General features: G+C 43.6%; 1 protein-coding gene across 2 annotated transcripts; it reads left to right on the forward strand.

Annotated features, from left to right (window-relative positions):
• The first annotated feature begins 513 nt into the window (after nt 1-513).
• ercc2 (excision repair cross-complementation group 2) lies at nt 514-14,732 on the forward strand. Of its 2 annotated transcripts, none has more exons than XM_077541408.1 (23): nt 514-677; nt 849-948; nt 1,259-1,336; nt 1,408-1,470; nt 1,567-1,680; nt 2,301-2,417; nt 2,491-2,610; nt 2,792-2,915; nt 2,994-3,090; nt 3,214-3,347; nt 3,716-3,884; nt 3,954-4,072; nt 4,511-4,580; nt 4,774-4,843; nt 4,938-5,039; nt 5,443-5,506; nt 11,600-11,721; nt 11,830-11,922; nt 12,005-12,077; nt 12,768-12,838; nt 12,913-13,056; nt 13,816-13,959; nt 14,118-14,732. In XM_077541408.1, exons 1-23 carry the CDS (start codon nt 673-675, stop codon nt 14,208-14,210), a joined length of 2,286 nt encoding a protein of 761 aa, XP_077397534.1. In that variant the 5' UTR covers nt 514-672; the 3' UTR covers nt 14,211-14,732. The 2 variants fall into 2 exon arrangements, with proteins under 2 accessions (XP_077397534.1, XP_077397535.1); XM_077541409.1 differs by having other exon boundaries at nt 2,494-2,610.
• Nucleotides 14,733-18,982: the final 4,250 nt, after the last annotated feature.

Below are 18,982 nucleotides of genomic sequence, written 5' to 3' on the forward strand. Positions count from 1 at the left end.
TCCATTAAATAGATAAATGCTTTGAATAAATACATACATAAATAAATAAATAAATATTTAATTCAACTAATAAAAATACAATTAAGTAAGCAATTCTATTAAGTAATTCAAGGTGTCCCTTCATAATTAAGAGCCACCAATAATTATGGATCTTAGAGGTCTTGGCTATGACCACCACTGGTCAGTAAACAAATTATTACATGTTTTTTTTGTTAAGACATAACTCTATATAACTATCTTAAAATAATAATAATAATAAAAAGTTAGGTTATAGGTATGATTTTCTGCCAAAACTAGATAAATATACATTTCTAACACCATGACAGAAGTGGAAAAAAAAGTCATTAAATCAACAAGAAACATTAATTTAAGAAAGTGGAATTCTTAAATATCGTTTAACAGTCAATAAATAATAATAATTATTATTAAATATACTATTTTATAATTAACTTAAATGTGACTTTAGATTTGTCTTTGTTGCTGCTGTGTTGTTGTATGTACTTCCATGATACACTAGATGGCAGTAGAACAAATTTTCGTCGTCATTAAAAAAGGGAAGAAGAAGTAGAAGGCAGCTGCGCGTGCAGGTTTCTCCTCACAACAAACTTGTTTTGAAAGCTTGTCAATGAATGAAGTGATAAAGTTTCAGATAAGAGAAGACTTTTAGAAACAATGAAGTGAGTATTCCGTGTGTTTAACATTACCCTTGTTCTACTTAAAGCCTGTAGACGCGGCCCCCGGCTCTTAAAAGCTAGTCGCGTTTTTTAGCTTCGCTTGCTAACTCGAAGGTAGCGTGAATAAATACATATATTACTATTGACAGATAGCTTTTTTTCAAATTATTTCAGGCTCAACATCGACGGCCTTTTGGTGTATTTCCCTTACGATTACATATATCCTGAACAGTACTCGTACATGTTGGAGCTCAAGAGGACGCTGGATGCTAAGGTGGGAGAAGTGCATAAGCATATACTAAGTATTTACTAAAAATATCTTGGCTTTATACAGTATACCTTTGTGCCTTTCAACGGACCCTCAACAGTTACTAATGGGGGTAATTAAAATGAATGCACAGTGGCAAGTGAAAGTTTGTGTACTCTTCTTAATTACCTGGATTTTTTTTGCAAAAAAAAATGATCATGCAATATGATACCTGTAACTCACAACGTTAGTGAAACAGCATAAATTAATCCTGCACAGACATGTTGTGTTTTAATTTGATACACGAGGTAAACAGTCAGTCTTCTTGTACTTTCAGGGCCATGGCGTCCTGGAGATGCCATCAGGAACTGGCAAGACCATCTCGCTGTTGTCGCTCATTGTTGCATACCAGAGGGTGGGTTTCGCCCACCGTTTATGTTCTGGTCTGGTTCCTTGCCTGTGGACTTCATCTTTTTTTCTCCTCAGGCGTTCCCTCTGGAAGTCACCAAGCTCATCTACTGCTCCAGAACAGTTCCCGAGATTGAGAAGGTGATTCCAGTCAGACCTATCAACATGGACAATTGGACCCACACGGTAGGAGATATAACTTTTCTGGCTCACTTTTTTGATGGTGTGTGCGTTTAGGTAGTGGAGGAGCTGAGGAAGCTGATGGAGTTTTATTCCAAGGAGACAGGCGAGAGAAATAACTTCCTGGCTCTGGCGCTCTCCTCCCGCAAGAACCTCTGCATCCACCCGGAGGTGAGTTGTCAAGCACTTGAAAGCTAGCTAATTCAAGCCTGGAGGAAGGCACTCCTTTGAAAAAGCACACTAATGATTATTAATTCACAAATTAATCAAGATTAAAATAATCGTTAGTTGCACATGCAGCCCTAGAATTTCCCTTCGAGATGAAATTGTCACATGTATAAATGCAATTTAAAAAATAGTTATATGCAACAATTAAAACGTCATCACATAAATTAAAACATGGTTGAATAATCTAAATGTCGTTAAAATCAAAATATATAAAAATGGCAATAAATAACTTGATTAGGTAACATTTTTTTAGAAGGCTTGAAATAAAGAATAAAACAGTAGTGTCATGAAACAAAATGACATTTCATAATTAAAAATCATTAAATATACAAATGTCATTAAATAATTATAAATTAAATTAAGTAAATAAAATTGTTAAATATAAGCCATTAATAATTTCAAGTTTCACTACATAATTATAATATCATTAAATAATTAAAATGTTATTAGTGAGTGACAAGTTGGTCATGACTTATAAGGATCAATCATGATATGAATCATTTTTTGAACCTATTTAATACATTTTTAAGATGATTCACATCATTTCTATATTCCTGTTGCAGGTGAGCAGCCTGCGCTTTGGCAAAGAGGTGGACAGCAAGTGTCACAGTCTGACAGCGTCATATATTCGTGCGCAACGTCACAGCAACCCCAACCAGCCCGCCTGTCGCTTCTACGAGGTAAACCCTCCGCCCCGCGCTACTTCCACTTCCTGGTTGACCAGATTTGACCAAAGCTCTCTGCTATGCCCAGCAGGAGTTTGACGCGGTGGGCCGGCAGGTGCCGCTTCCTGCTGGCATCTACAACCTGGATGACCTGAAGGACTTTGGCCGGAGGAAAGGATGGTGTCCTTACTACCTGGCACGCTACTCGGTACAAACAGGAAATGGAAACATGATGCAGAGCTAGCTTTATTATATTGAGATCTTGGAAAAGAACCACATTAGTCCTATAACAGACGATTTTTACACATAACCCAGTGAAGGCAGGAACAATGCTGGACAATCCTTGATGGAGATCCCAATAACGTCCATATTTGTGTTCCTATGGTCAGATCCTGCACGCCAACATCGTGGTGTACAGCTACCACTACCTGCTGGACCCCAAGATAGCAGATCTGGTGTCCAAGGAGCTGGCCAAGCAGTCTGTGGTGGTCTTTGACGAGGCGCACAACATCGGTGAGTGTCACCTGGCTCAATTCTGCGCACAGCTGATATTCCTCACCTGATTCGGGGAGCGTTTCCCGTCCTCGGCAGATAACGTCTGCATCGACTCCATGAGCGTCAACATCACCAGGCGGACGCTGGACCGTTGCCAGGGTAACGTGGACACGCTGCAGAACACAATACACAAGTAAGAACGTGTCTGATGTGTCTTCAGTTTGAGGAGGAACTATAAGTTGCTCTGGGTGGAAAGGCAGTTTAGGAATTGAGGTGAGGACACAAGTTGAGGCAATCAGCTCGCTGCCTTTGACAGGATCAAAGAGACTGACGCTGCCAAACTGAAAGAGGAATATCGGCGCCTGGTGGAGGGTTTGAAGGAAGCCAACGTGGCGCGGGAGACGGACGTCTACCTTGCCAATCCCGTGCTGCCCGACGAGATCCTAAACGGTAAAGGACCAACCCTGACCAGGATTAGAATAGTTTCCTAATTTTCATGATAGTTCATTTTTACTTCCTTTTGAATAATGACTTTTAAATTTAATTAGTTTCAATTCGATTTCAGAGCGAGTTTATTTTTTTATCAGATTTTTTTTTTTTTTTTAAGGCTTTGTTATAATTTAGTTTGTATTCTTTTTAGTATTAAACATTCAGCATTTCATGCTGAGCTAAGTGACAAATGCTTCAGTTAGTTTTCGTTTTTCATTAACAAAAATACTTTTTCAATTTAAATTTTTGTTTGCTTGTTAGTTTCTCTCTAATAACCTTGGCCCTGATCAGAATACTTTTCCGATTGACTGATTGGTTGTGTGTGACAGAGGCCGTCCCGGGCACCATCCGCACCGCCGAACACTTTGTGGGCTTCCTGAGGCGCTTCATGGAGTACTTGAAATCCCGCCTGAGAGTGCAGCATGTAGTCCAGGAGAGCGCCCCGCAGTTCCTCAAAGACATCTTTGACAAAGTCTGCATCGACCGCAAGCCTCTCAGGTCGCCGCCGCCGTTGTCACTTGTTCCTCACGTGACATGCCACCTCACTCACAATTGGACATCTTGCAGGTTTTGCGCCGAGCGTCTGCAGTCGCTGTTACGGACGCTGGAGATCACAGACATCGCTGACTTCTCCGCCATCACGCTCATTTCCAACTTTGCAACGTTGGTCAGCACTTACAGTCAGGGTGCGCTCAGGCACGGGCCTCTGTTTGGATTTAAACGTTCGCTGTCAGGGAGGCATTTTGGAGTCAAAATGGACAAAAGTTTGGAACGAAACAAAGCGGATGGAATTTTTTAATCAAAACCCAACAAACATTTGAAAAAAAGTGGATCAACATTTGGATCAAATTATGGCCAAATAGACAAATCAGAATGAAGGCTCTTTTTGGAATTTAAATTTTGATCCACAAATTGAAAATTGATTTAAAAAAAAAAAAAAAAGGTCCGTTATTTTTATTCAAAAGAGCCTCAAATTTGAGTCAACTCACAGCCCGCATTTTGTATTAGAAGTTCCTTTATTGTGGTTAAAAAAAAATCCTCCATTTTGAGTTCAAAGTTCCTCCATTTTGATTCAGAACCACCTCCATCTTATTACTAAAGTTTTCAAACGTTTTTCCTCGAAGGTTTCACCATTATCATTGAGCCCTTTGAAGACAGAACACCAACCATCGCCAATCCCGTGTTGCACTTCAGGTAGGCTCTAGTCTGTTTTTTTGTAGTTAAAAGCTTAATTTTAGACAAAAAAAGTCTTAAATTTTAGGGAAGTTTTTTTTTCTCCGTACTGGACAAAATTAAATTTACTAGAAGTGTCAAAATATTTGTTTGGGAAAAAAAAGTCATGTCTTAAAATGTACTACATGATCTCACTTGTCTGCTCCTTCCTCAGCTGCATGGACCCGTCTATTGCTATCAAACCCGTCTTTCAAAGGTTCCAGTCGGTCATCATCACGTCAGGGGTAGGTCTTTTCCAACCTCGCGTTTGTGGTTTTCCCCAGCCGGATCCCTTCTTTACCGTCTCTTCTTTACCTTCTTTACGTTTATCCCGGCCAGACGCTGTCCCCACTGGACATCTATCCTCGCATCCTGGACTTCCGGCCTGTCACCATGGCGTCTTTCACCATGACGCTGGCGCGAACCTGTCTCTGCCCGCTGGTGTGTGTGTGCGCTCTCTAATCCTCAGTATGAATAGCTACAGTATGAAGTGCAATATGTGACGTGTGCACAAAATACTCATTTGTCGGTTTAAGATCATTCATATCAACAACTTGGACATTTGAGCAAGCTAATACTGCGAATCTTCACTGAAAAATATTGCAATCTGTGATGTCAACGACCCTACAGTTTCTAGAGAAGGTGCACTTGATTGTCCCAACTGTCCAGGAATAATAATAATATAATTTATTTGTAATTTGTGTAAACAATATACCTGTTTTGTGGACAAAAACGTAGGATTTTGTGCAGACATCATAGCTATATTGAGGCCTCCGTTTTTGGCCCCCAATGTCATTTTTGTCATCCCGACTCGTTTAAGTATCACATCTTTCTGTTATCCCAGATTGTCGGGCGAGGAAATGACCAGGTGGCCCTGAGCTCCAAGTTTGAGACCAGAGAGGATTTCGGTGTGTAGAAAAAAATAATTTCCAACATTTTGGAAACAATTATACAAGGTTTTTCTCAGGTCAAATGAATGCAGTTGTAGAACCTTTCGGATCCCACAGGCTCAAACTCTTTTTGTTCAATTGTATATTGTACTAAAATGCAAAATAAAAATGCAGAAACCAACTTTGATTAGATTAAGTATAACAAAACTTTACTAAACATGTCTTCATTATTATGCCAATGCCAGATTAGACTTGTTAAATAATGATTTTCATGACATCACAGGTTCTATTTCGTCCCTCCCGACCGCCAGAAGGCGGTGCTTTAAGCACTGAATGTTCCTTTCGCGCATGCGCAGTTCGAGTAATGCATACCAAATTAGTCACCTGTGACCCCTTGGTGACCCTAGAAGGGTATAAGTTCCGGTGTCACCCAAGGTTCGTTTCCTCTTTTCTTCTCGCGTGGCGTATGCATACGACACATTTTCGAAGAGTGTAAGAATTGGGATTTGTATTTATCCTCTTGACCGCGCCGCTTGGAGCCTTGTGACCGGATCGGTCGGAGCTGCGTAGTTCGCCCTCCAAAGGCTGCGGCGACGGTGTTTTTCTTTCCTTCGTTCGTGACCCGACGTGGTCGCGTATTCTAACCTCCCGTGGGGTAAGGTTATTGACTACTTGTCTACTTTGCCGTCTAATTTCCGCGTCTACTGCGGTGTTTTGAGTTTTTTTGTGTGGCTAGCCTCGCGTTAGCGCCCTGGCTACCACGGCTCGTGGTTTACCCTATTTTCCTCCGCTGGCTTTGGCAGCGTTAGCGCTTCTCTCGGTTTATTAGCGCCGCTTTCTCCGACGGTGTTGCCGTTTGGTTGTTGCTTTTCTTTTTGTGCCTTTGCTGGTGAGGGCAGCGTCAGCGTCCCCGCTCCCAGCTTACGGCGTCGCGCTTCTCGCTCGATTGTTTGTCTTACTTACTTTTGTGCGTGCCCCGCCTGCGGTGCGCACCTGGCTTCAGCTGTACAGGTGGCGTTCGCGCCCCTTCTCTCAGCTTGTCGCCGCTTTCGCGACTGCTGTCTGCCCCTCCCGCCCGTCGGCCGCTCCGTGTGCGTCTACTGCGCAGGTGGCGTTCGCGCGCCTTCCCTCAGCTTATCGCTACTGTTAACGACTAACTGTCTTCCCCGGCCCTCCGTCGGCTTCTCGGTGTACGTCTGCTGCGCAGGTGGCGTTCGCGCGCCTTCCCTCAGCTTATCGCTACTATTGACAACTGGCTGTCTGCCCCCGCCCTCCGTCGGCTGCTCGGTGTGCGTCTGCTGTGCAGGTGGCGTTCGCGCCCCCTTCCCTCGGCTTATCGCTGCTTTACCGGCTTACTGTTTGCCCCGACCCACGCGTCGGCTGCTCGGTGTGGGTCTGCTGTGCAGGTGGCGCTTGCGCCCCCTTCCCTCAGCTTCCTGCTCATCGCTGTTTGGGCCTCTTTGTGTTCACAATGGAGGACTCCCGTTGCTGCGTGGACTGTGGTATCCTCTTTGAGGCCTCCGATGTCCTGGACGATCGCTGCCCGAGGTGTCTTGTTTCTGACCGTGCCGGTGATGGCCGGGCCTGCAGTCCTGGTGTCAGTGACCCCAGTCCACTGGGTCATCTGTCGTCCTCCCAACCAAGGCGCCGGAAACGTCTCGGTGTGTCCTCTGCTGTACATGCCCCCCCCCAGGAAAAGGGTGGCGCAGCGACGACTCGCTTCGGAGGTTGGGCACCTTCAGGCTGAACTGGCAGAGGTGAGATCTCTTCTGCAGGACCGTCACCCTCCCACACTTACGGGGGGGCCGGGACCACCTGCCCTGCCCATGCCGCGACCATCCACCCCGCCCATGCCAGTGCTTCCTCCTGAGGAGGACGCCATTTCCTTGGCAGCTTCGGCTTCCTTTTTTCATGACGACGACCGTGACCCGGGGTCTGTGGTTTTGGGACCAAACTCTCCAGCGTCCGCTCAGAGTTCGTCCAGTGAGGCGGGGGATGGTTCTATACGGGCTGTCCTGCGCAATGCCTTGGACCTCCTGCATTTGGAGGTGCCTCCACAGGCTCAATCGGCGTCTGAGAGCGCTTTCTTCCGGCGCAGGCGCCCTTCCTCGGCCTTTTCTGTCCCCGCATCTGAGGACTATCTGCGGGAACTGCATGTTTGCTGGAGGGATCCTGGGGCTCTCTCCCGCCCTTCGGCTGATGGCCGTGATTTAGCATCGATGCACGATGCTGCTAGTGTTGGCTTGGACCGGATGCCTGCTGTGGAGCCAGCTGTCGCATCCCTCATTGTGTCCCCGGAGGGGACCCTTCGGCCATCTGTGCGATGTCCTCGACCCCAATGTCGTGTGACTGACGACCTTCTCACACGGGCCTATGTAGCTGGTGCACGTGCTGGTCGCATTGGGAACTCTTTGGCTCACCTCATGCTTGCTCTCTCTACATCTCTGCAAGCGGACAGCGTGGAGGCTGCTGTGTCCTTCAGTGATGCAGCCCTCCAGGCTTTTGCCCTCATGACTAGGGAACACGGCCGACTCATGTCCTTCCTAGTGCAGGCGCGCCGCCAGGTGTGGCTAGCGCAGTCCCCCTTGTCGGAGGCCTCTAGGAGGGCCCTCCGTGGTGTTCCTGTGGAGCCGGGGGAGCTTTTTGGTTCTGCCGCTGTGGGTGCACTGGAAAGGACGGTTAAGGCTCATGAGACCAGGAAGCAGCTTTCCAGCCTCAATAGGGCCCTGCCTCCCCAACAGGGTAGGCCTGGGGCACGCTCTGGTTTTCATCGCTTTCCTCAGCACTGGCCTGCCGAGGCTTATGGCACCCGGCGACCCCCGCAGAGGCCCGCCGAGGACTTTCGCTCCTCCGCCCGCTTGCCTTCAGGGCAACCACGGGCTGCAGGCCCCACCCACCGTCCCTCTCGGGCCCCTAGGGGCCGGAGGGCCAGGGACTGTGGCCTTGGGGCCGGCCGTCGGACATTTTTCCCACCAGCAGCTCAGTTACTGGCCTGCTCGTGCCTCGGACCCATGGGTGGTCTCCATCTTGACCCACGGGTACGAGCTGCAGTTCCGACGCCGGCCTACTGCTTCCTGTCGGGTCAGGGTGACTCATCGCCGACCCGGCAAAAGCCTCAGCTCTGGACCAGGAGCTGTCCGCCCTCCTGGCCAAGGACGCGATCGAGGCCGTGGACCCCCTGGCGCAGCCCGGGGGCTTCTACTCGACATACTTCCTTGTCCCAAAGAAGACCGGTGCTCCCTCGCTCCGCGGGTCTTCACTCGGTTTGTGAGGGCTGCTCTGACGCCCCTGCAGTCTGTGGGCATGAAGGTGCTGCCGTACCTCGACGACTGGCTCCTCTGCGCGCCGTCGCGGGCTCAGGTGATCCGGGACACCTCCGATCTCCTGTCTCATGTGGCCCGGTTGGGTATCAGGGTCAACTTGCCCAAGTCCTCTCTGGTCCCCTCTCAGCGGACGGACTTCATTGGTGTGACGTTGGACACCACGGTTATGAGAGCCCACCCGTCTCCTCACCGAGTTGACGATGTTCTTCGCCTCCTCGCGCACTTTCGAGGGGGCAGGCTGTTGCCTTACGTCGCCTACTTGCGGCTTTTGGGCAAGCTGACGTCCATGACGGCTGTGGTCCCGTTGGGCCTGCTGACACTGCGCCCACTACAGAGGTGGCTGAACGGCTTCCACTTGGACGCCAAGTGGCACCGCCACCGGAGGCTCAGGGTGTCCCGTCGGTGCCTCCTTGCCCTGGCACCTTGGAGGGAGAGGGCTCTTCTATTGAGCGGCGTCCCGCTGGGTGTGGCCCCGGCCCGCCGCGAAACAGTCACCACGGATGCCAGCCTCACGGGCTGGGGTGCTGTCTGGCAGCACAGGACGGCTCAGGGAAGTTGGTCTGTGCGCGACAGGGCCGATCACATCAATGTGCTGGAGCTTCGGGCGGTGCACTTGGCACTCATACACTTCTTGCCATACCTGAGCGGACGGCATGTTCTCATACGGTCGGACAACACCACGACCGTGTTTCACATAAACCATCAGGGCGGCGTCAGGTCCGCCCGTCTATTGGAGATCTCCCAGCTCCTTCTCAGGTGGGCTGCTCCCCGTCTGGCCAGTCTACGGGCCACCTATCTGCCGGGGGTTCGGAACCAGCTCGCGGACTCTCTCTCCCGTCGGGGTCCTCCTCCGGGAGAGTGGCGCCTCCACCCAGAGGTGGTGCGCATGATTTGGAGCAGCTTCGGCACGGCGGAGGTCGATCTCTTTGCCTCCGAGGACTCAACCCACTGCCCACTTTGGTTTTCCCTGAGCGAGGCCACCAGCCCTCTGGGTCTGGATGCTCTGGCGCAGCCGTGGCCGGAGTGCCTTCTCTACGCCTTTCCGCCGCTCCCTCTGATATGGCTGAGGCTTCAGAGAGTTCTTCAGGAGGGGCACACGCTGTTGCTGATGGCCCCCTTCTGGCCGGCCCGGACGTGGTTCCCCCTGCTCCGTCAACTGTGCTCCGGCGAGCCGTGGCGTCTCCCCGACAGGGAGGACCTGTTGTCTCAACAGGGAGGTCGGGGTTGGCATCCCGACCCACGGCACCTTCGCGTATGTGTTTGGCCACTGAGGGGCCCCAACCGCTGCTGACCGGCTGTACAGAGTCTGTCACGCGGACCATTCTTAATGCGAGGGCACCGTCCACTCGGCAACAGTATGCCAACAGGTGGAAATTGTTTGTGACGTGGTGCGGAGAACGCGGGGTGGACCCTGTTTCGTGTTCCATCCCCACCATCCTGGATTTCTTGCAGTCCCTCCTGGATAAGGGCAGGTCTCAGTCGACTCTGAAGGTGTATGTGGCAGCTATTTCTGCCCGGCATGTTGGTGCTGATGGCGGCTCCGTGGGGCGCCATGAGCTGGTGTCCTTGTTCCTCAGAGGGGTTCTGCGTCTTTGTCCCCGCCCGGCTCCTCGGGTTCCGGCGTGGGATCTGCAGTTGGTGCTGGACGGCCTGTGCAGGCCTCCCTTCGAGCCCCTGGCGGGGGCGGACCTTCTATGGGTGTCGCGCAAGACTGCACTCTTGCTCGCCGTTGCCTCCGCCAAGCGCGTCAGCGACCTACACGCTTTATCGGTTAGCCCTGAATGCCTGCGATGGCACCCGGATGGCGCCGGCGTCACTCTGTGGCCGAACACTGCCTTCATTCCCAAGGTGTTGTCTGGCTCTCGTTCTAACCAACCTCTACGGCTTAAACGTTATGTACCCACTCCTGCTGATGGCGGGGACAGGCCGGAGCTCTTGTGTCCGGTGAGAGCCTTGCAGTGTTACATTGACGCTACGGCAGGCATTCGTACGTCTGCCCAGCTTTTTGTTTGTTATGGTGGTCCTACCAAGGGCTCCGCTCTCTCCAAGCAACGCTTGTCTCACTGGGTCGGGGATGCCATTCGCCATTCCTACCTGCTGTCTGGCCGCCCCCTGCCGTCAGGGGTGCGCTGTCACTCCACCAGGAGCGTTGCCACGTCTTGGGCCGCCCTGAGGGGTGTTTCCCTGGAGGATATCTGTGCTGCTGCCTCATGGGCGACGCCTTGCACCTTCTCCAGGTTTTATAGCGTGGATGTCGCCTCTCCCCATCCGCTTGGCGTGATCTTGGGTCCTGCTGGGGCTTCTCAGTGAGGTTTGTGTCTGAGATCCCTCGCGACTACGCCGGTATTAGTCATTCAGTGCTTAAAGCACCGCCTTCTGGCGGTCGGGAGGGACGAAATAGAACGAAAGTTACAACTGTAACTACGGTTCTATGAGTCCCGGACGACCGCCAGGGCGTCCTGTCGCTCGGAATCCTCGTGTTCACGCGAGAAGATTCCGTAGGAAACGAACCTTGGGTGACACCGGAACTTATACCCTTCTAGGGTCACCAAGGGGTCACAGGTGACTAATTTGGTATGCATTACTCGAACTGCGCATGCGCGAAAGGAACATTCAGTGCTTAAAGCACCGCCTTCTGGCGGTCGTCCGGGACTCATAGAACCGTAGTTACAGTTGTAACTTTCGTTTTAAGTCATAGAGATGTCCTCAAACAAGGAAGAGGCATCTGCTGCCTCCAAATTACATTTGCAGGAAAAACACAAATTCAAATGGATTCGTTTTTTTCTAGCTGTGATTCGTAACTATGGCAACCTGCTCCTTGAGATGTCTGCTGTGGTTCCTGACGGCATTGTGGCATTTTTCACCAGCTATGTCTACATGGAGAACATCGTGGCGTCCTGGTATGAGCAGGTCAGCGCTTCGTTCACTCACAAGCTCTCGTTAGCATTGCACTCACGCAGCGAATAACAGGCCACGTTTGTGTGTGTGTGTTTTTGTTTTTTGTTTTTGTATTTTCAGGGAATTCTGGAAAACATTCAGAAGAACAAGCTCATCTTCATCGAGACCCAGGATGCCGCAGAGACCAGCATGGCGCTGGAGAAGTACCAAGAGGTGACATATCCACATCCTGGTTAGGTGTTAAATGTGTTTCACCTCTCAACTTCTCCCCACTCTTCTCTCATTCGTTTTACAGGCGTGCGAGAATGGCAGAGGAGCCATCCTGCTGTCGGTGGCGCGAGGGAAAGTGTCAGAAGGGATTGATTTTGGTAAATGTGAAAAAATGGGAAGTCGTCGTGTTGCCTCAGCTCAAAGTATAACAATTTCCTGATGAATGAGCATCAAGTGACTTTTTAGAGAAAAGTTGTAATAAAAAAGAAAAAGTCATATTAAAGTTTTCATCAACTTTTCAGATGGAAAAAATCTTGTGAGAATAGTTACATTTATTTAGATTTTTTTTTTTTTTTTTTTTTTTTTTTTTTTTTTTTTTAGGAAATATGTTTTTTAGACCAAAAAAAGTACATTTTGCAGTGGAAAAAGTCTCTTTTGTTAGTTTTTTTTAAAATGAAAATTGTGAAGGATTTTTCTATGTAACAAAAGTTATGTATATATATTTTTTGATAATAAGTTAGGAATTTCTTAGGGGGAAGGAGTTTTTGAAGTAAGCATTCATGTTTTTAATGTTTTTTTTTGGAGGGGGGGGGGCAGAAAGTTATATACCGGTACTTCAATTTTTTTTAAAGTAATGTTATAATTTTGTTTTATCTTTTAGAAAAAAAATATTTTTTTAATACATTATCCTTATGCGAAGTCACTTTTTTTTTTTTTTTTTAAATATGTGATGATAAATGTGAAGAAAAAAAAGATATATTATTTGGGGGCAATTTATTTACATTTTTGCAAAATGATTGATGATGATTGAATGGAAAAGATTCAGTAACTGTTTTATTTGTGATCAGTGCACCACTTTGGCCGAGCAGTCATCATGTTTGGCGTTCCGTACGTTTACACGCAGAGCCGCATCCTCAAGGTAACGCCTATCCTTCTATGATATGTTTTGACACATGATTGATATTGACGGCGTGGCTGTCTGCTGTGCCGCAGGCTCGTCTGGAGTACCTGCGGGATCAGTTCCAGATACGAGAGAACGACTTTCTCACCTTTGACGCCATGCGCCACGCCGCGCAGTGCGTCGGCCGAGCCATCCGAGGAAAGACGGACTATGGATTGATGATTTTTGCGGACAAGGTGATTTGGGGTTTTATTTGCGTCCTGGGACATCAGGGCCGTTTTTGTCAATATTGGATAACTGTTCGAACCCTCAAATCAACAGCACTGATTGGTTTGACTTTGAGGTCACCCTCCGGCAATTTTATTCGTGGCAATTTGAGCAGTGCCGCACCACATTCAGCAGATGGCAATGCAGTGACAAATATACAAGAGTAGTTCATCATCAACATGAATAAGAATTTGACGTTGCTTCTCTGCCTATCTATCCCTGATGGGCAAGGCAGAGCAGTGTTCTGCCGCAAAGAAACATCACCTTTCTCTTAGCCACAGGTGACCTCCCATCAGAGAAAAAAACACTAATTGCTAATTGCTGCAAAACAGAAACAGATAGAAATGTGCTTTTTTTCCCTGATGAAAGAAGAGACTAATCTTTCTTTTGGTAGGTTCCTTTTTTTTTTTTTAATAATAGAACACATTATGCTGAGGGCCTTGCAAAATCAGACAAAATCCAGTAAAACAGCCGGATCGAAGATGGTTGCTTCAGTGAAAATGGCTCGGAGTGATTGAGTTAATTAAAATTTAAATTCTTTTGAATATGTATACTGTGCATTTGTTTCAATTGGCTATTTTGGCACATATTATGCCTGGCAACAAGTAACCTTTTAAATGTCATGTGACCAGGAGAAAATAGTTGCTAATATGTAATCGACACAAGTAACTACTGCACGTCTGTTTTATGTTTTTGCGTTTGTGATGGCCTTTGTGTTCGTGCGGCAGCGTTACGCCCGAGCAGACAAACGCGGGAAGCTTCCTCGCTGGATCCAGGAGCACATCAACGACGGCAGCCTCAACCTCACTGTGGACGAGACGGTTCAACTCTCCAAGCATTTCCTCAGGCAGATGGCTCAGCCCTTCAGACAGGTCCAACTCAAACATATACACGACAGTGATCTCCCGTTTAGACGCTCTAGCTATAGACAGGCTAACAGAAATAAACAACATGTAATAAACTGAACCTACTCAAGACTTAAGATGCCACTAAATATTCTGTACACTGTGTGTCGCCCCCTGTTGCGCAGGAGGACCAGCTGGGTCTGTCTCTGCTCACACTGGAGCAGCTGCAGTCGGAAGACATGCTGAAGAAGATCGCTCAGATGGCTCATCAGAGCTAAAAGAGCTTCCAGTTGACTCCAATAAGTCATCATGTTGTTAGTGTAAGACAGTGACAACACGTCACGCTGCAGGCTGTCTGTTGTGCAGACATTTTTTGTACGCCAACTATTCATTTTGTGAATATCTTGTCAGTACAATGATGTAATTTTTTTTTCTTGTCCCCCACACCGCATTGTTTTACTGTCCACCAGTTATTTGATCAAAGAAGTCATTTTGATCATGTATAGTCTTATTTTCATAGTCATATTGAGCATTTTGCATGTGTTCCTGAAACGGCTGTCCACCCTATCATTATTGGGTAACTGCCACCTGATGTTCAGTGCAATCACGACCGGCGTTTTGTCTTTCTTGGAGGAAGTCTGAAACCGTGGGTTGTTGTGGAGTAAATCAATATTTACAGGTACGCTTCTGTTTTGTAAATTTTATATTATGTGTTAAGGTGAATGTTGGCAAGCTTAACATGCTGTCATTGTAAAACATCTATTGATAAAAAAATAAAAATAAAATTCTCAGTCATCTTGCTTACTGGATCATGTTACTGAACGAAAGGCCCACCATATGCTCATTAATTGCCTCCCCTTTTAAAAAAAAATACAGGTGCATCTCAATACATTAGATATGGTTGAAAACATTTCAAGAGTTCAAGTCAAACAGTTAAACTCATACGGAGTGGCGTAGCAACATTCCCCAGGGACCCCAAGCAAGAAGGTATTGGGGGCCCCGGTGGCCATTCGTAGTATGCATAGTACATCATTTTAAAATTGCACATCTGCATATTCAATAAACATCCATCTATCCATTTTCTTAACCGCTTACTCCTCACAAGGGTTGCGGGGGTGCTGGAGCTCAACCTATCCTAACATGCTAACCAGCCATCCACCGTGCCTCCTTCAATAAACATTCACCATTAATTGTGCTTCATTCAAGTGACTTGTTTTGTTTTTAGCAAGAGTCCTTCTCAGTGAGTCAGAAAACAGGAAAATAAAATTGCTAATCGCATGGTCTATTAAAAAAAAAAAGAAAGGAAAAACGTACTATACATGGTTGTTTTAAAAAATTAAAAGCTTTACTAGAAATGGCCGTTTTAACTTACTAAACATTAAAAAACAAACACCTTACTATGCGTGTTCATTTACAACAAAAAATGAGCCATGGTCATTAAAAAAAAACAAAAAAAACGGCTTACTATATATTGTCTTTTTTTTTTTTTAAATGCCTTACTATACATGGTTGTTTTTAAAAAAACAAAAACGCCTTATTATACATGGTTGTTTAAAAAAAAAAAAAAAGCCTTACTATACATGGTTGTTTAAAAAAAAATGGCTCACTATACATGGTCGTTAAAAAAAAAAAAATGGCTTACTATACATGGTTGTTTTTTTAAGTGACCATGTATATATAGTAAGGAGTGTTTTATTTAAAAAGTGACCATGTATAGTAAGGCGGGTTTTTTTTTGTTTTTTAACGACCATGTATAGTAAGGCTTTTTTTTTTTTTTTTTTTTTTTTTTTTTTTTTTTTTTAAGTATAGTATAGTATACGTGGTCATTTTTTGTTGTTTTTTTTAAACGCCTTACTATACATGGTCGTTTAAAAAAAAAAAGCCATACTATACATGGTCTTTATTTTTTATTTTTTATTTAATTTTTTTTAAGACACCTTACGAGAGATACATGGTCAGTCATCTTTTTAAAAATGCCTTATACATGGTCATAAAAAAGATGGGGGGTTTTTATGCCTTACTGTACATGGTCGTTTACAAAATAACGCTTTAAAAAATGCCTGATTATATATGGTCGTTTAAAAAAAATGCCTTATTATACTATACATGGTCGTTAAAAAATGCCTTACTATACATGGTCATTAAAAAAAAAAAAAACGCCTTACACCATGGTTGCTTAAAAAAATGCCTTATTTTATTATATATGGTTGTTTAAAAAAAATGCCTTACTATACATGGTCGTTAAAAAATGCCTTACTATACATGGTCATTAAAAAAAAAAAAAAAAAACGCCTTACGCCATGGTTGCTTAAAAAAAAAAAAGCCTTATTTTATTATATATGGTCGTTTAAAAAAATGCCTTACTATACATGGTCGTTAAAAAATGCCTTACTATATACATGGTCATTAAAAAAAAAAAACGCCTTACGCCATGGTTGCTTAAAAAAATGCCTTATTTTATTATATATGGTCGTTTAAAAAAAATGCCTTACTATACATGGTCGTTAAAAAATGCCTTACTATACATGGTCATTAAAAAAAAAAAAAAAAAACGCCTTACGCCATGGTTGCTTAAAAAAATGCCTTATTTTATTATATATGGTCGTTTAAAAAAAATGCCTTACTATACATGGTCGTTAAAAAATGCCTTACTATACATGGTCATTAAAAAAAAAAAACGCCTTACGCCATGGTTGCTTAAAAAAATGCCCTATTTTATTATATATGGTTGCTTAAAAAAATTCCTTATTTTATTATATATGGTCGTTTAAAAAAAATGCCTTACTATATATACATGGTCGTTAAAAAATGCCTTACTATACATGGTCATTAAAAAAAAACAAAAAAGGCCTTACGCCATGGTTGCTTAAAAAAATGCCTTATTTTATTATATATGGTCGTTTAAAAAAATGCCTTACTATACATGGTCGTTAAAAAATGCCTTACTATACATGGTCATAAAAAAAAAAAAAAAAAACGCCTTACGCCATGGTTGCTTAAAAAAATGCCTTATTTTATTATATATGGTCGTTTAAAAAAATGCCTTACTATACATGGTCGTTAAAAAATGCCTTACTATACATGGTCATTAAAAAAAAAAAAAAAAAACGCCTTACGCCATGGTTGCTTAAAAAAAAAAAAGCCTTATTTTATTATATATGGTCGTTTAAAAAAATGCCTTACTATACATGGTCGTTAAAAAATGCCTTACTATATACATGGTCATTAAAAAAAAAAAACGCCTTACGCCATGGTTGCTTAAAAAAATGCCTTATTTTATTATATATGGTCGTTTAAAAAAAATGCCTTACTATACATGGTCGTTAAAAAATGCCTTACTATACATGGTCATTAAAAAAAAAAAAAAAAAACGCCTTACGCCATGGTTGCTTAAAAAAATGCCTTATTTTATTATATATGGTCGTTTAAAAAAAATGCCTTACTATACATGGTCGTTAAAAAATGCCTTACTATACATGGTCATTAAAAACAAAAAACGCCTTACGCCATGGTTGCTTAAAAAAATGCCCTATTTTATTATATATGGTTGCTTAAAAAAATTCCTTATTTTATTATATATGGTCGTTTAAAAAAAATGCCTTACTATATATACATGGTCGTTAAAAAATGCCTTACTATACATGGTCATTAAAAAAAAACAAAAAAGGCCTTACGCCATGGTTGCTTAAAAAAATGCCTTATTTTATTATATATGGTCGTTTAAAAAAATGCCTTACTATACATGGTCGTTAAAAAATGCCTTACTATACATGGTCATTAAAAAAAAAAAAAAAAAACGCCTTACGCCATGGTTGCTTAAAAAAATGCCTTATTTTATTATATATGGTCGTTTAAAAAAAATGCCTTACTATACATGGTCATTAAAAAAAAAAACGCCTTACGCCATGGTTGCTTAAAAAAATGCCTTATTTTATTATATATGGTTAGTTAAAAAAATGCCTTATTTTATTATATATGGTCGTTTAAAAAAAATGCCTTACTATACATGGTCGTTAAAAAATGCCTTACTATACATGGTCATTAAAAAAAAAAAAAAAAAACGCCTTACGCCATGGTTGCTTAAAAAAAAAAAAAAAGCCTTATTTTATTATATATGGTCGTTTTAAAAAAATGCCTTACTATACATGGTCGTTAAAAAATGCCTTACTATACATGGTCATTAAAAAAAAAAAAAAAAAACGCCTTACGCCATGGTTGCTTAAAAAAATGCCTTATTTTATTATATATGGTCGTTTAAAAAAATGCCTTACTATACATGGTCGTTAAAAAATGCCTTACTATACATGGTCATAAAAAAAAAAAAAAAAAAGGCCTTACGCCATGGTTGCTTAAAAAAATGCCTTATTTTATTATATATGGTCGTTTAAAAAAATGCCTTACTATACATGGTCATTAAAAAAAAAACGCTTTACGCCATGGTTGCTTAAAAAAATGCCTTATTTTATTATATATGGTTGCTTAAAAAAATGCCTTATTTTATTATATATGGTCGTTTAAAAAAAATGCCTTACTATACATGGTCGTTAAAAAATGCCTTACTATACATGGTCATTAAAAAAAAAAAAAAAAAACGCCTTACGCCATGGTTGCTTAAAAAAATGCCTTATTTTATTATATATGGTCGTTTAAAAAAAATGCCTTACTATACATGGTCGTTAAAAAATGCCTTACTATACATGGTCATTAAAAAAAAAAAACGCCTTACGCCATGGTTGCTTAAAAAAATGCCCTATTTTATTATATATGGTTGCTTAAAAAAATTCCTTATTTTATTATATATGGTCGTTTAAAAAAAATGCCTTACTATATATACATGGTCGTTAAAAAATGCCTTACTATACATGGTCATTAAAAAAAAACAAAAAAGGCCTTACGCCATGGTTGCTTAAAAAAATGCCTTATTTTATTATATATGGTCGTTTAAAAAAATGCCTTACTATACATGGTCGTTAAAAAATGCCTTACTATACATGGTCATTAAAAAAAAAAAAAAAAACGCCTTACGCCATGGTTGCTTAAAAAAATGCCT

This window comes from Festucalex cinctus, chromosome 13 (genome assembly GCF_051991245.1).
Source record: "Festucalex cinctus isolate MCC-2025b chromosome 13, RoL_Fcin_1.0, whole genome shotgun sequence".
NCBI lineage: Eukaryota > Metazoa > Chordata > Actinopteri > Syngnathiformes > Syngnathidae > Festucalex > Festucalex cinctus.